The sequence below is a fragment of the Vigna radiata genome, chromosome 11 (assembly GCF_000741045.1).
Source record: "Vigna radiata var. radiata cultivar VC1973A chromosome 11, Vradiata_ver6, whole genome shotgun sequence".
Classification (NCBI taxonomy): Eukaryota; Viridiplantae; Streptophyta; class Magnoliopsida; order Fabales; family Fabaceae; genus Vigna; species Vigna radiata.
The window spans coordinates 5,193,368-5,209,092 of record NC_028361.1 but is presented as its reverse complement, the minus strand read 5'-3'; the positions used below and the strand labels follow the sequence as shown (position 1 = coordinate 5,209,092).

The following is a 15,725-nucleotide window of genomic DNA, read 5'->3' as shown; positions in this document are numbered from 1 at the left end:
CTTACATCATGTATCCCATACCAACAGAGAAAGGAAAAAGAAACATTTTGTGTAAAGGGAAAAGGACAATAGAAGGAAATATCTTGTTCTTTAAAAATAGAATGAAACGTGGAGTAAATATGTAAATAATGTATGAAAATTTAATTGATTTATGAAGATTTTATTTACATGATTTAATTTAAAAATGAAATTTAATAATAATAAGAAGGGAAAATATATAACACATCCTCCAAATGAACGAACAGAGCAAGAGCAACAAATTACGATGTCACGGGTTGTTGTGTGTGGGTGAGGGAGAGTATGAAGACGAGAGAGAAACAAATTGGATAAGTGAGGAAGGTGGATTAGGGTTAGGCAAGAGTTTCTGTTTTTTTTTTTCAATTGGGGCAATAATAGGGATGATAGAGAAAATATTGGAGTGAGAGAGATGAAAGAGAAAGGGTTGAGAGGAATCACGAAGGTGAGTAAGAGTTTTGAGTTTTTTTTTTTAGTTTTGAGAATGAAAATTATTTAAATGTCCATGACCTTAAAACTTACAATCCATGATAAATGAGGGTATTTTTGTCTACTATAATCCGGTACACATTGTTAAAACATACCAACTAAAAAACAAGCGTACGCGTGTTAATATATATATATATATATATATATATATATATATATATATATATATAATTCTTATATATATAGATATAAATAAAATATGTCTCAATGAAGGTTATATTGAAATAATTGTGCTAATCAAGAATGTTTGTTAACTATTTTTTTTTTCTTTGAACTCAATTCAAAATGAATTTTATTTGTAAAACTAATCTGAAAATATTCTTTCTTTGTTATGAAGGTTAACTAATTTACCTGTCATCACAAATAAATTCTCAAGTAAATAAGAATATTCTAGAGACGAATACGATAGATTATATCAGACCATTTTCATCATATTAAAATGAGTGGGTAATTATAATTTTTCAGGGTTTCCGATTTTTTTTTCTATTAATTGAAAATAATAAAAGTATAATGGTTGAAGAGAAGACGAATTAGAGTTGTTCCTAGATATGGCTATCTGAAAAGGTTAGAAGCGCGAATTTTCCTAATTTTGAATTTTCTCTGCAACATTAATGCATAACTTAAATGTCTTCGGAAACTAAAATTCCTTGTACTTTTAGCACCTAATATGAATTTCTGGACTCTCGTGAACCACGTGCAGAGAGATAAAAACATGATAGTTGTTAACATTTATTTTTTCTGTTGTAAGTCGTATTACATATATCTGTTCTTTACATATTTCTAGTGTTTTACTTAAAAGTTTGATAAAATATTGTATTTAATAATTTAATATATTTATTATAATTAGAAATATTGTTTGATGAAATAGTTAGAAATAGTAAGAATTAAATTTATGCATAATTTAATTTTATAAAATTAATCTGTAATATAAAATTTAAAATATATTAAAAATTTATTTTATTTTTAATTATTATTTTATTTGTAGTTGATATAAAATTTTTAACACTACATTCTAACACGATACTAAATATTAATTATGGTTAGACAGTGATCAAATATAATAACACAATAAGCTTATTAAATAATAAATATCATACGTGGTATAATGGATTAATACGTCATAATTTAAATACATCATAATAGTGAAAATAATCTTTTTTATCTCACAAAAATTTAATAAGCTTTAATAAATACACAAAATGCATGTATAAGGTTTACTAAATGAGTATAATATTTTAATTAGGATAATGGATTAAATGCCAAAGGTTTATCCACTTAAGGTTTTCACCCCCAAGATGCAACTTAAGGGTTGGTTCACCTCCAAGAAGAGTCCAAACAAAAAATAATCACCAAAACCGAAAAGCCAAAGAAGATTAAAGCAATAAAATGTTTGAAAAGAAAAACTAAACTTAAAAAGAATGTGATATTACAAAACCAAAGATAACCAAGAAAGACAATAAAAATAAATAAAAGTTTGAAACAAAGCTTAACCGCACAAAAGAAACTCTAAGAAAAGACAACAAAATATATACGAACAAAACAAAAAATAATTAGAAATTGAATGTCACCTTTAATTGATTGCTAATAGTGCATACTCAAACATGAGACACAATGTTTGTTGGAAAGTATATTTTATTTCACCAAAAACAGGTTTCAAACTCAAACAATTGAATCACTCTAAAACATTAGATAGGAGAGGTCATGTGCACATATTTTTATGTATTTTTATTTGCTCTTTTGGCATTTATTTTCTATTTTTCTTTTAATTTTTTTGAAGTTCTTTTAATACTTTTTCCAGCATCAAAAGAATACCACTACTCCACATTGTTCACATAAAATTTTAACTTAAACAAGAAACAACTTGAAATGGAAAGAAATCTAATGGAAGCAAAAAGATAAAATATAAAACTCAACAAAATATAACGAAAACTTAATTCTATAAAATTGTTGATGAACTAATAACAAGTATGAATTCAAATATAAAAAATAAAAACACTCAAAATAACATATATGGTAAAATTTTGAAAATGAACTTGTACTTTTTTTTTGTGATTATTCAAAATTAAACTAAGAAGTAGAGATGTAAAAAGGATTAGACATAACTCTAGACAACTTGAAATAATTTGAAAATAAAAATGATTCAAACACATTATATAACTAAATGGAAAATATGAAGAAAATACTCAAAAAACCAACCACATAAACATGTTATCCAACACGTTTAAAGCATATAAAAAGTTCAAAACAGTAGTCAAAACTATTAAAATAGAACGTTTGATGATATCATTCTGACAACTTTAACCTTTGCTGACAATTTTATTCATAATTTTCTTTCTAAAACTCTAAATAAGACGATAATTTTCATTTGACTACATACACTTATTTTTTGGACCTTTGAAATAGATGCAATTTAACTTTTAAAATCATCAACATTTAGTGTCATAACTATTTTGTGTGTAAGAGAGTTTGATTTGGATCATTTCAAGATAGCTATAACAAGAAAATATTAGGAAGATAAGGGTAAACAAATATAACCTAAGATCTGACACCAAATGATGGAATAAGGTCCTTGAGCTATATGACTCAAGCAAGGAGAAAAGACTATGGTGGCGTTTGGGTGCTCTCAAGAGAGGTTGTGCTAACTCTAAAGGAAGGGTGACTACAGGAAACCTAAATGAGGTGCTATAGCCTTGGCGATGTATACTGAGTAGTATGACACAAATTTAGCAGCATAGCAGTACTCAATTCAAAGGTAAATTTACATGGGAGAGACACTCTATTTATAAGTTTTTAGAATCCTAAAGGTATCTCCAAACTGTAGAAGCAAAACTTTAATACTCTAACTTGGAGACATAAAATTCTCTCCACGAGAAGGATGACACATGGTTACTGTTAAGGAGAAATCTTTTTCATTGAAGTATGACACATTTATACTACTAAGGAGAAATCGTCTCCATTAGAAACATGTCACACGAAAAATGTCTTTATGTCACAATAGAGAGTAACTTGGAGACCCTTCTAAGCAAGGGTCCACAAACTTATAGAAAGTTTACTTCCAAGCTAAGTTTTTATTTTAAATGGATTTTGATATTTTAACAACTTTTTTTAACAAACTCATCATTTTATTAGTTTGTTTGAATTTATGTTTACAAAAATATTTGACACTGACTAATCATAAATTACCATGTATACGTTCTTAAAAAATTATCAAAAAAAAAGTTGCTACAAAAACTTTTTTTCACTTTAAGTATACGTGTCTCTTTATGACCCATCTCATCTAAACTCAAAATCCTACGTTACAACTCAAGGTTCAAAAGAAACCTAAATTACTTAACCCATTTTACAATACTTAAATAAATGTAATTTTCAAGTATAACTCAAACTCTTCTTAAACTTCATCTTTCCTGTTTCACTTTTACTGTAGTTTTCTCATCGGTTTGCTTTTTTTTTTTTGTGTTTTTTTAAAACTCAGAATAAAAAGCAGCAACAAACTGGATCCAACTTCAATGTACTCTCCGATTTATTTTTTTTCCGTGTTATACTTGAGTTTCTCAATTTTTAAGCACAAAACTTTTCGACACAACGGGCACTTGTTCTTAATCTCCTCAACAAAGTTTGCAATAGACGACAGCTTTTGTTCCTTCTTTTTTATTCCCTTATAATGATTGATTTAACATTGCAAGTCGCCACTTACAAGAGCCTTCACATTTGCCGTTTTTCTAAAATTGAATCTTGATTGAATTTTTATGGAAATTAAAAACCACACTTTTTTAAAAAAAATGAAGACTAAGCACCGTGTAAGGCGCAAAATGTTAGATTATTTTAAAACTAAATAAAACTAATTTCGAATTATAAAATATAATTAAAAGCATATATATAAATTATTATTAGTTGTAGCTTTTCAATTATATATAACTTATTGAAAAAATGCTATAGTTTGTTTTAATCTTAACTATAACCTTAACTTCTTGATTATCATATTTATTATGCAATTTACTATCAATTTCCAGTTCGATACATTCGAATTCTGGGCTTCTTCCATCTTTATATTTTTTTTTCTCGCACTTCTATATTAAAAAAAAATCTATTTTATTTTTTAATTATGTAATCTACAAATTAATTTTTTGAAAAGAGACTTATGGATTATACAATATAAAAGTAATAAATGATTTCCAAATTATATAATACGAAAGACAAATAACTTTTAAACGATATAATTGAAAAATTATTCTGTTTTAATTTTTTTTTGGTTTTCAGATTGTATAATTTGAAAATTACATAATCCAAAAATAAATACAGAATGTATTTGAAGGTGAAGTTAGGCCCATGAGACTCATCACCCCCTTCGCCCGAAGCCCAACACTACGATATTATATACAAGAAAAATATTTAAAATAAAAAATTATAATTATTAATAAAGTATAATATATTATTTCTTTAATTTTGTACCATTGCATTATTTTTTATATAATATCAATATAACATATTTTACACACACATGAAATTAGAGAAATGGTTTAGTAAATTTTATGCTGACAGTTAATATGCACAATAAGATAGGAAAAGTAAAACTTAGCCTTGAAATTCAAAGAAACACTGGAGAACGCGCATGGTTGTTGTTTTAGTCTCGTTCTGGAAGGGTGGAAGACCAAAGAAGATGAAGCTTCTCTGAAGCTTCAAAAATCGAACTAGAACTGAGCCCAAAGTCTCTTTGGTGTTGCCGACGCACTTCTTCCTTCACTTCTTTCATGGTTGGGGAAATCGCGAACCCTCAGACTTCTCAATTACGTTCATAGCCTCCCTTGCACAATCTTAACACCCACACAGTTAATGCATCAATTAAAGCTTCAGCTCACTTTCGTGTATCATGGTTTTCACTTAATTGGAATGTTCGATTCTTTTCACTCACACCTTGGGCGAAACTCAATTGAGACACACCAAAGTAATTCTTAAACTTCGACTGAATCCCAGGTACTAAGAACTCTGCGTGTATATACTTAAAAATTGCAGCTTTAATTTATCCTCTTTTTAGAATTTCTGTTTATTTGTACCTATTATGTGTTCTCTAGTGAGGATTACCTTTTGGGTGCTGGATCTTACCACATTCTGAGCATCTTTCTTGCTTGAATCTCAAAGCCGGAATCTAATTGATCAGCTGAAACTATGCCCTTTTTGAGGATTGGGAATATTGGGAATATTGGTAATTGATTCTAAGGAGAGAGAGAGAGAGAGAGAGAGCAAGTTAATTGTAGTCCATTTGCCCTTCTAATTTTTCTGAAATTGGGTTAGGTTTAGTCTTTGTTAGGACTAAAATTGTCTATGATGGGAGGTCAAACAAGTAAGATACCTAGTAGTAGTGATGTTCCAACGCCCATAAAAATGGGTAGCCATTCTCTCTATGCGGATGATTTAAGTTCTTATGAAGCGGCATGTGTTGAAGATCCAAACTTGCAATCCCTTGATGCTACCATTCAGGAGCGCACCAACAAGGTGATAACCTCTCTTGCCAGTGGGATTGAGGTTCGTTCCATATCCATCGAGTCACTGGGGGAAGTGACTGGTAGTTTGCTTGATATGAATCGGGATGTTGCCAAAGTCATTCTAGAATGCAAGCAAGATATATTGAATAAGAAGGACAAGGAGTTGTTCTCCTTGGTGGGGGAATTCTTTGAAAATAGCCTTCAGACATTGAAATTCTGCAATAATCTTGACAAATGCTTGAATCGAGCACGCGAAAGGCATGTTATAGTTAAGTCTGCAATTACCTATTTTGAGGAAGAGGTGCAAAATGGGGTTGAAGGGTCTACTTATTTGAAGACATTGCAAGAGCTTAGGGGTTTCAAGGAAGCTGGAGACCCTTTCACAGAAGAATTTTATTCCTTGTTTCAATCAGTTTATCAAAAGCAAGCATCAATGCTGAAGAAACTGCAGATCAGAAAGCAAAAGCTTGATAAGAAATTGAAGTCCCTCAAGACACTGAAGAGGGTCTCAAATGCTATTTTCGTTGCTGCTTTCGTGTCTGTATTGATTTTCTCAGTGGTGGCAGCTGCAATTGCTGCACCACCTGTTGTAACTGCTTTGGCTGGTGCTTTGGCTGTTCCGGTAGGCTCAGTGGGGAAATGGTGTGACTCACTTTTTAAGCGATATGAGACAGCTCTGAAGAGCCAAAGAGATTTAATCAGTTCTATGCACGCTGGTAGTTACATTACATTGGTAGACTTGAACAACATTCGGGTGCTCATTGACCAATTAGAAATAAAGATTGAATCCATGTTGCAGAGTGCTGATTTTGCTCTGAGAAATGAGGAAGGTGTAAGGTTTGCGATTGATGAGATTAAGAAGAATATAGACACTTTTGCAGAGACTATTGAGGCTTTGAGTAAGCAAGCTGACGAATGTAGTCGCCAGATAAGGAGAGCAAGGTCAGTGGTTGTGAAAAAGTTTATTAATTACTCTGGTTGAGAGCCCCTTCTCATCTTCTTTTGCTCCTGCCAAATTGTACTCATTAAACACCAAGAACAACAGCATTATTGTGCTTATGATTATGAAAGAAACATAGACATGTTAACTTGTGTATAACAGTTGTATTCTATTTCTATGCTGCCTAATTGCCTATATATACAAAACAGTTCTCCTGCTTAATTTTTTTTTTCTTGTTACTGGTCTGCTAGCTGAAATTGAACATCACCTGTTAGTGTGGCAACAATAATGGAATAATGAGAAACACAATCAAAGCTGGAATGTGTGTCGGACGTTGGTAGAAAAATATATATATGCAGATGTGCATTGCAGTTAAACCACCCTCTCTTCTTTAAGTTAGAAATCTTGTTCAGAAATGTTACTATTTAATGTAGATTAATGAGGGCAATAATGTTATGATGTATCTGGTCATTATTTTGTGAATTTTATTTTATAACCTAATCTATGATCAATTTATTTTCCTTTCCGGTCTTCTTTAATTTTTTATTCTCTGAAGAAAAACATATTTGTATTTTCTTTCAACTAGACTGTTCTTTCGTCCTGATCTTAATTCTCGTGTATTTCATTATCAGATATTATCCTCTAAACGGTACTATGCTAAGAAACATTTCTAAACTGGGTTTTGAAATAGAATAAGGCCGCTTATAATTTCCTTATAATCAAGAAATATATAATCAAAACTACATTACAAAACTTAAATTAAATCGAATATTAAATATCATTACAATATATATCTTAGTGAATTCCATTGTTCTATATAAATAAGATCACGTAACACATTTTGAGATCTTTATTAACTTTTTATTAATCTCATAAAAGATTCTACAATTTAAGTTTTAGGTTGTGAAAATATTAAAAAAAATTGAGCTGTGGAGGGGTATGCTATAAGAACTTCTAGAAATTTTTGTAATTCTTCTAAAAGAATTCATCATTCTCACTGTAGATTTTTTTTTTATGTAGATTTATAGTCTGTATATAAGATGTGAAATGATGATCTTGGATTCAAGAAATCACTTCTGGTAAAGGCAAAAACCAAAACTTAGAAAAAGTAACCCTCCATTAAGATTATACATAGCATCCACATCACAAGTAAAGACATTTAATTACAGGGTTTGATCTTCACTTACGAATTGAAAATTCAATGGCATCAACTGCTGAACCTCCTTTCTGAAGCAATGAATGAATCTATGAAAGAGATGAAGGATGATTGTATTGTTTACATTACAGTGCTATCGATAAAAAAGAGTACTCAAAAAAAGAAAAAGAAAAAAACACTTTACAGATCTTCCTAAAAACATATTTGTCCTTTTAGAGAATCTGAACATATGATGTTAATTGCAAAGTGAGAGTGCCCAATTCCACAAACAACCTTCAATCTGTGATTTTAACCGGACTTCAATTTATTGCTATCTGCTTCCTTTCCAGCGCAAAAAACAGAGCAAGAAAGAGCGATTTTATTCTCAGCACATTCGTAATCACCCATATTCTTATTAGGTTTCCTCTTCCTTCCTAAATACACTCTCATAAACAGCATCAGAATAGCACCGTTTAGCACGGAATTCAAGACCCACGCTCCAATCCCGTTACACCCCCCTGTGAAGAAATGCAGCAAAAGCACCCCAACGTGGCACACCAAGTTGCACCCAAGCAGCAAAATCTGGCAGTTCAGCACCAGCGGCAAACGCGCGCCCGTCGCCGCCACGGAGGTCCAGAACCGGTACCCGTAAATGACGAAAAACGCCAGCGTGGTGAAAAGGATCGCGAGAACTTGAAACGACTGCGAGAACTCCAACCACAGGAACGACATGAACGTGGAAATCGCGTGATAAAACAGCTTGAAGAAAACAAGCTTACGGCGTTGTAGAACGACCGACACGGTGCTCAACATGTGCACGTAACGCGACAGGTAGAAAACGTAGGACCAGAAGAAAACACGGCCGGAGGGGCGCGTCCCGAGGGGAAAACAGAGTAGCCACTCGAGAGGGGTCTTGGAACGCCGCCAGAGCCACCGCGTCTCTCTGATCTCCGACGTGGCTGAGAGCAGAAGGCCGGCGAAGATGATGGCTGAGATGAGGGACATTGAGAGGCTATGAAGCGCCGGTAACGGCCCAAGTGGAACGCGTTGACCCCGGCGAAGAAGAACCGCTAATATTAGGTGGACAAAAATGGAAAGAACGACGTAGAGAGAGATAGAGTAGAAGAGGAAGGACCAGGTTGAACCCCATAGAGCGTGGCTCCATCGGAAACTCACGATAACGGGGTGCTCGGAGAGGTAGAAGTTAAGGGCCCGCATCACCGCCGTGGCCTTACCGAGGGTACCGCCGGACGGTGACGTGTACATGCCGTTGACTCTGGTCCTTTTCACATTACCCTTCTGTTTCCCTGGTTCTATCGTTATCGTATGTTGTAAAATGGTTTAGTTTTGTATCGATGGAGCGTCGAAACTCAAGGGGAGAGGAAAGAGAGAGACATTAAATTTGTGGTGTACGCAATAAATAGGGTTGTCCAAGGTGATACGTGGCGATTAACTGTTGATTTAAACCTCCCGCTTGAACTACTACGCGCTAATCAAATAACGACTCCTGTAACAGAAAACTACTACCCTCTTCCAATCCTATTTCACTTCCCAAAATCATCATCACATTCTTAATATTATCTATTTTTATTATTTCAATTTATTGTTTTCCTATACTCTTTCATGTTGAATATAAGAGTAACATCACAACTACTTACAATTAAAATAAAGAGATGCAAATAAAACAAAAATTAAATAATAGTTAAAGAATATAATTTTATTATAAATAAGAAAATTATACATCTTTCTTTCAAATCCCAAAGAAAAAAGTATAATACCTTTGGAAGCAGGAATAACAAATACAAAAGAATCTCGAAAGAAATTAGGTTAAAATCATTTAGGCGTTCCTATTTTCGTAAGGTATTCCCAATTTCGTTCCCTTCTTTTAAATTTTCCCAATTGAGTCCTTATAAGTGTTAATTTCAAACAAATTAGCCTCTGTCGTTAAAAATCGTTAACTGTGTTAAAATTGTGCAGAGGTGGGTAGATGACGTGGTTGAAATTCTCCTTCTGAGGTGTTAAAATTATGCAGAGGTGTTCAAATTGTGCAGAGGTGTTCAAATTTTTCCCATTCTCCTCTGCACAATTTTAAGACCTCTGCACAATTTTAACACTTCAAAAGGAGAATTTTAACCACGTCATCTACTCACCTCTGCACAATTTTAACACAGTTAACCATTTTTAAGGGCAGGGGCTAATTTGTTTCAAATTAACACTTATAAGGACTCAATTGGGAAGGTTTAAAAGAAGGGGATCAAATTGGGAATACCTTACGAAAATAGGGACGCCTAAATGGTTTTAACCAAGAAATTAATTTCCCCTCTTAATTTTTCTTTCAGTGTAATTTTATTAAAAGTAAGAAAATTACATATCTTTCTTTCTAATTCCAAGGAAAAAATAATAATATACACTTTTAAAAATATAAATATAAATATAAAAAATCTCAAAAAAAAATATTTTTCTCTTTTTTTTTTTTTCAAGGAAAGAAAAAAAAAGTTTTAGAATGAAGTTAGAAGTCAGTTTTGTGGAATGAAGTTAGATTTAAAGTTCACTTCTTAACATAGTATCAAAATCATTGTTAGAGTTTATCTTAGCGAAATTTATTAGGTCTATTCTTTCGCTCGTTATTGAATTACTATTAGACAACCCATTAAGTGTATAGTCCAACAACATCCGAGATATATATTTCTCAACATAAAAGGAATGTGTTGGAAGTCTCCCATCAACTAAAAATAAAATCAATTTAGATCTAAAATGAGACTTAGGCAAGAAACATTTAATGTGTTTGCTCCTTTAGTGATAATGTAATGGATTTCTTTGTAAAGGCAAAAACGTTTATTCAACTTCATAACTTAAGAGTAGTGAGATAGTGATGTTGTCATTACGGGTTTATTGTTCCAAATGGACTCTAAGCCCAATATATAAACTCAAATATTATTAACATTGTGTACTCGTGACTAAAGAGAAACATATGTAAGTTTATTTCTTTTAATAAAATCACATTATTTTTCTATTATTTATTTTGTTCCTTTTTCATTTTTTACTTTAGTTTCGAGTGCATGTGTTCTTTAAGATTTATGGCTCATATGAGTATGATATAAAGTATGTGAAGAATCCTAAAATTTAAGAAGATACAAATGTGATGGGTTTATTGAGATGAGATTCGTTAATGAGAGATTACATATACACATAGACCAACCCACATAAAAAATTGATACAATTTTTAACTCAAAATCTTAAGACATTGAGTTTATGTTATTATTTTTGTTATGATTGTTATTGTGTTGTCGTTTTTATCCATTACCTCAAGGAATTGAATTAATGAGTCTTTTTTCTTATATGATGTTTAACTTTGTCATTTTTAACAAATGTGAAACTTAAACTCACATTTAGATTATTCCTAACAAAATGGTTTGTCACTACTAAAATACTAACCTCTTATATAAACTTATTCGCTTAAATTTTAAAATACAAGTGTACTTAAATTATAGGAAATTTTTATTATTTTCATAGCATTTGTTGAATATTCTAATTGAATGATGATATAATCAATGATGTTGATGAATGGAAACTTGTTCACACGTCTCATTTATAATCAATTAGTGAAAACAAATGTTATGTATTTTTAGAAGACATTTTCTGGATCTTGAAATGACTTCCAAAAACCCTAATCGGGAAAGAATGAAATATAATGAGGTTTAGTGTTTTTTTTTATAATAATTTTATTAAGGGTAGTTTGGGATAACAACTTTTGTGGTGGTGAATAAAAATTGGGGGTGTAGAAAGAGAAGGCCTTTACTCGTAATGCACAATGACCCAAACTGGCAGAAAATGAAATGAGCATATTTGTATAGTCGTTGCGACCGTCTATAGTAGGGATGACAACGGGTCGGGTCGGGCATTGATAGTGCCTACCCGCAACCCGACCCGTTGGGTAAAATTGTACCCGCTACTCGTTGGATACCCGCTTTAAAAAAATTTGTGGATTTTTTTCAACCTGCGGTTGGATACCCGTTTTCAACCCGCAAATATTTAAAAAAAAATATTGTATAAGTTTTTAAATAGAAAAAATCAAATTAAATTGTAAAAAACAATGCAAATAATATTTAAAACATATATCCAAGAAAAGTCAATGGATAAGTAAATAAAAGTTAAAACTTAAATTCAAATTAATACAAATTAATAGTAAAAACAATTCAAATTAATACAAATTAAAACTTAAATTCAAATAGTTGTTCTAAAAATAACACTTCAAGATTCATACTTGTTCTTCCACATCTTGATTTTGATCACTTAATTCCTGAAACAAATAAATACAAATAAAGTCATCAATCAATGACAAAGTAACACTATTAATAAAATCAGATTACAATACTATAAAGAAAACTACTAACATCATCATCAATTATCTCCTCTAGTATTGTATTAAGCTTCATGTTATCCACTTTCAATTTTGAAGAACCTAAAAAAGGAAAATAAAATCATTTGTCATAGCCAATCATTTGAATGAATATAAATATGTAATTTAAATTGTTCATTTAATTACCTTGTATGTCACTCCATAACCAATCTTGAACACACATCAATGCCTCTAAAGTGTCTGGGTATAATCTACTCCGATGTGGAGTAAGAAATCGACCACCGGTACTAAAAGAAGACTCAGAAGCAACTGTTGAGATAGGAATGGCTAGAAAATCTCTTGCAATCATTTGTAAGATTGAATATTTTAATCCATTAGTCTTCCACCAAATTAAAACATCAAATCCTTCATCTGAATCCAGTAGTGTCGGTTCCTCCAAGTAATAATCGAGTTCTAACTTATAATTTGTTGGTTCATTTTTCTTTGCAATATGATGTTTTGCAAAATCTCTCCTCCAAGCATCTTTTCTTCCATCAACAAATTGGCCTACATTTATGCTCGAATTTTTACATGAAGAAACTGACTTCTTACCTTTCATGCACATTTCATACTCTCTTACCAAGTCCTTAAAAAGAATCTTCACCTTTTCAATTTCATAATCATATTCATTGCCATATATCCGAGGGAAAAAATAATCCAACAAATCAATTTTGTACCTGGGATCTAAGACCATACCTATAGCCATCACTCCACTGATCACACTCCAATACTTGTTAAACTTTAAAACCATAGATGCAACCATTTGGTGAATAATAGAATTAGGAGAGTTAAGCCATTCCATCAAAGCCAACTTAATTTCACATACCTTTGGAAAGAAAATGTTGGCAGTTGGATAAGAGGTACTAGAAAACAAGAGTGTCACATCATAAAATATTTCCAACTTTTGGCAAATTTCATTTGCCATTTGCCAATCATGTGCGTTAGGAAAAACTTTATATTGACTCTCTCGTTGTGATAAACGATCAAATACATCTTTGTATTGTATGGCTACTTGAAGCATTAAAAATGTAGAATTCCACCTAGTTTTGGAATCAACAACTAATTTTCTTCTGAATGGAATATTCAATTGAGCACATGTCTCTATAAATTTCTCCTCTCTTTTAGGTGTAGCTGTCCAAAAATTAGCACTTTTTTTGACCTTTTCAATGACATTAGCAATTATGAACAAACCATCCTTCACAATCAAATTCAATATATGTGCACAATATCGCATGTGAAACAATTGGCCACCCAAAATATGAGACCTAGGTGAAATCTTGTCTAAAATGTGATCAATCATAGCATCATTTGTAGTGCAATTATCCACTGTCAAAGTAGAAACTTTTCTATCTAGATTCCAATCCATTAAACATTCAACCAACAATTCAGCAATAACTTGACTAGTATGAGGAGCAGACACATACATAAACCTAAAATTGAAAGTCATATTTTATTAATTTAGTGAAAAAGAACAATGCTAATGTAAAAAATACACTTAAAATATAGTATAGTGTTATTACCTCATAAGTCGACTTTGTAGCCTCCACAAATCATCAATAAAGTGAGTTGTTATAGTCATGTAGCCTCTATTTTGATTACTAGCAGTCCACATATCAATTGTAATTGCAACTCGACTTTGAATCCTTGACAACAATAATTTCAATTTCTCTTTTTCGGCAATGTAATCCTTCATAATATCCTTTTTTAAGGTGTTTCAAGAAACCCATTTAAATAGAGGTTGTACAGCAACACAAAATTCTTTAAAGCCTATGTGATCAACCATTGACATTGGATACTCATGTAGAATTATCATCTTACGGAGTGCATCTCTAGCTATTTGTTGATTAAACACATAATTGCCAACAACTACGGTTTCACCACCTTCTTTTTGAGTTTTTTAAAAAGATTGTCAGATGTCCCGTGTTGTTCGAAGCTTGCAACTCTTGAAATGGTTTCTCAAATGTGAAGTACCTTGTTTTGCCTCACCTAGAAGACTTTTTGAATAATAATTACACACCGCTCTCCATTTCCCATCTACTTTTTGTTTCTTAAAGTGATTCCAAACATCTGACAATAATCTTCTTGAGTTCACAGTAGGAGTTGAACTTTCAGTTTGATTGGAATCTACAGGAACATCATTTTGATTTGAATCTCCTACTCCTACATTAGGTTCTATAAATTGTCCTTGTTGGTCATCTCCTATAGGAGAAAATGTATCTTGGGTAGACATCCTAAAAAAAATTGATCAACATATAATTGATTATTATAATGTCAGGTGCTTTAAAAAAAGAACAGAAAAGTCCCAATTAGATAAGAATACAACTTCAAAATATAAATAATTTGAACGTCTGTTCTGTTGTCATTATTATCTATTATGAATGAATATGACAAAGCAATTCTATGAGTGAATGACTCAAGGTAAAAATGCTTCTTGTGTACACAGAAAAATTGCAATTGCTTCTTTGTCAAAATACTATAATTAATGTAATCCATTACCACAATCATAGGCAATAACAACTAAAATTGATCATGTGAGAAATATTGTTGTATGTAGATAAGTGCTAAAATATACAGAATCAAGTTGCAACCCAAAAGCAATTATTTGTTCACCCAAAATTACAGAAAGAAAGCCAACTTGACATGATCTTACAGCACATTCCTCTAAAAAAATTAAAAGTAAAAACAGACAAAAGTAACCTAACAAATAGTCATTAATCATAACCCATCATTGAGGAATCTGGATATGTATAAATAGTCATCCATGAAATAATGTTAAAATTAATTACGACTTTAGTTTTGTAAGTATTTCATAACAAATGACAAAACAGAACTAAGAGTAGTAATCACTTAAAAATGGACTCTGGCATATTCCAAGTACTAAAGTAAAATGTAGAGCTGTCAAAATGGGTAATCCGGCTCGACCCGGCCCGGCCCACCACGAGTTGGTCACTTAGTGAGCCAACCCAACCCGGCTCATTTATTTGCGAGCTAGAAAAACTTGAACCCGGCCCAACCCACCACGGGTTGGTGGGTAAACGGGTTGGTTCACTAGCCCATTTAATTAATTTTTTTTTAAATAAAAAAAATACAAACTTTCTGTAATTTAAATTTAAACAATTTTCACTCCCAAAAAATTATGTTAAAGACAATTCAAAATAATAATAAAAAATACAATATAATCCAAATGTCATTAAAAAACCAACACAAAAAACATACAAATAAGTTTCTTATATTCATCATTTTTTGTTCTTGTTGTAACCCTTGACC

General features: G+C 31.7%; 2 protein-coding genes across 2 annotated transcripts; one reads left to right on the top strand and one right to left on the bottom strand.

The window, feature by feature from the left end:
- The first annotated feature begins 5,087 nt into the window (after positions 1-5,087).
- On the top strand, positions 5,088-7,146 carry LOC106776409 (UPF0496 protein At2g18630-like). Its single transcript, XM_014663859.2, has 2 exons — positions 5,088-5,475; positions 5,574-7,146. Exon 2 carries the CDS (start codon positions 5,824-5,826, stop codon positions 6,964-6,966), a length of 1,143 nt encoding a protein of 380 aa, XP_014519345.1. The 5' UTR covers positions 5,088-5,475; positions 5,574-5,823; the 3' UTR covers positions 6,967-7,146.
- Positions 7,147-7,861: 715 nt separating this feature from the next.
- LOC106777347 (elongation of fatty acids protein 3-like) lies at positions 7,862-9,568 on the bottom strand. Its single transcript, XM_014664925.2, has one exon. The coding sequence runs from the start codon at positions 9,323-9,325 to the stop codon at positions 8,369-8,371; it is 957 nt and encodes a 318-aa protein (XP_014520411.1). The 5' UTR covers positions 9,326-9,568; the 3' UTR covers positions 7,862-8,368.
- Positions 9,569-15,725: the final 6,157 nt, after the last annotated feature.

Coding starts and splice junctions, on each gene's coding strand:
- LOC106776409 (XM_014663859.2), top strand. CDS start 5,824: ATGATGGGAGGTCAAACAAGTAAGATACCTAGTAGTAGTGATGTTCCA.
- LOC106777347 (XM_014664925.2), bottom strand. CDS start 9,325: ATGTACACGTCACCGTCCGGCGGTACCCTCGGTAAGGCCACGGCGGTG.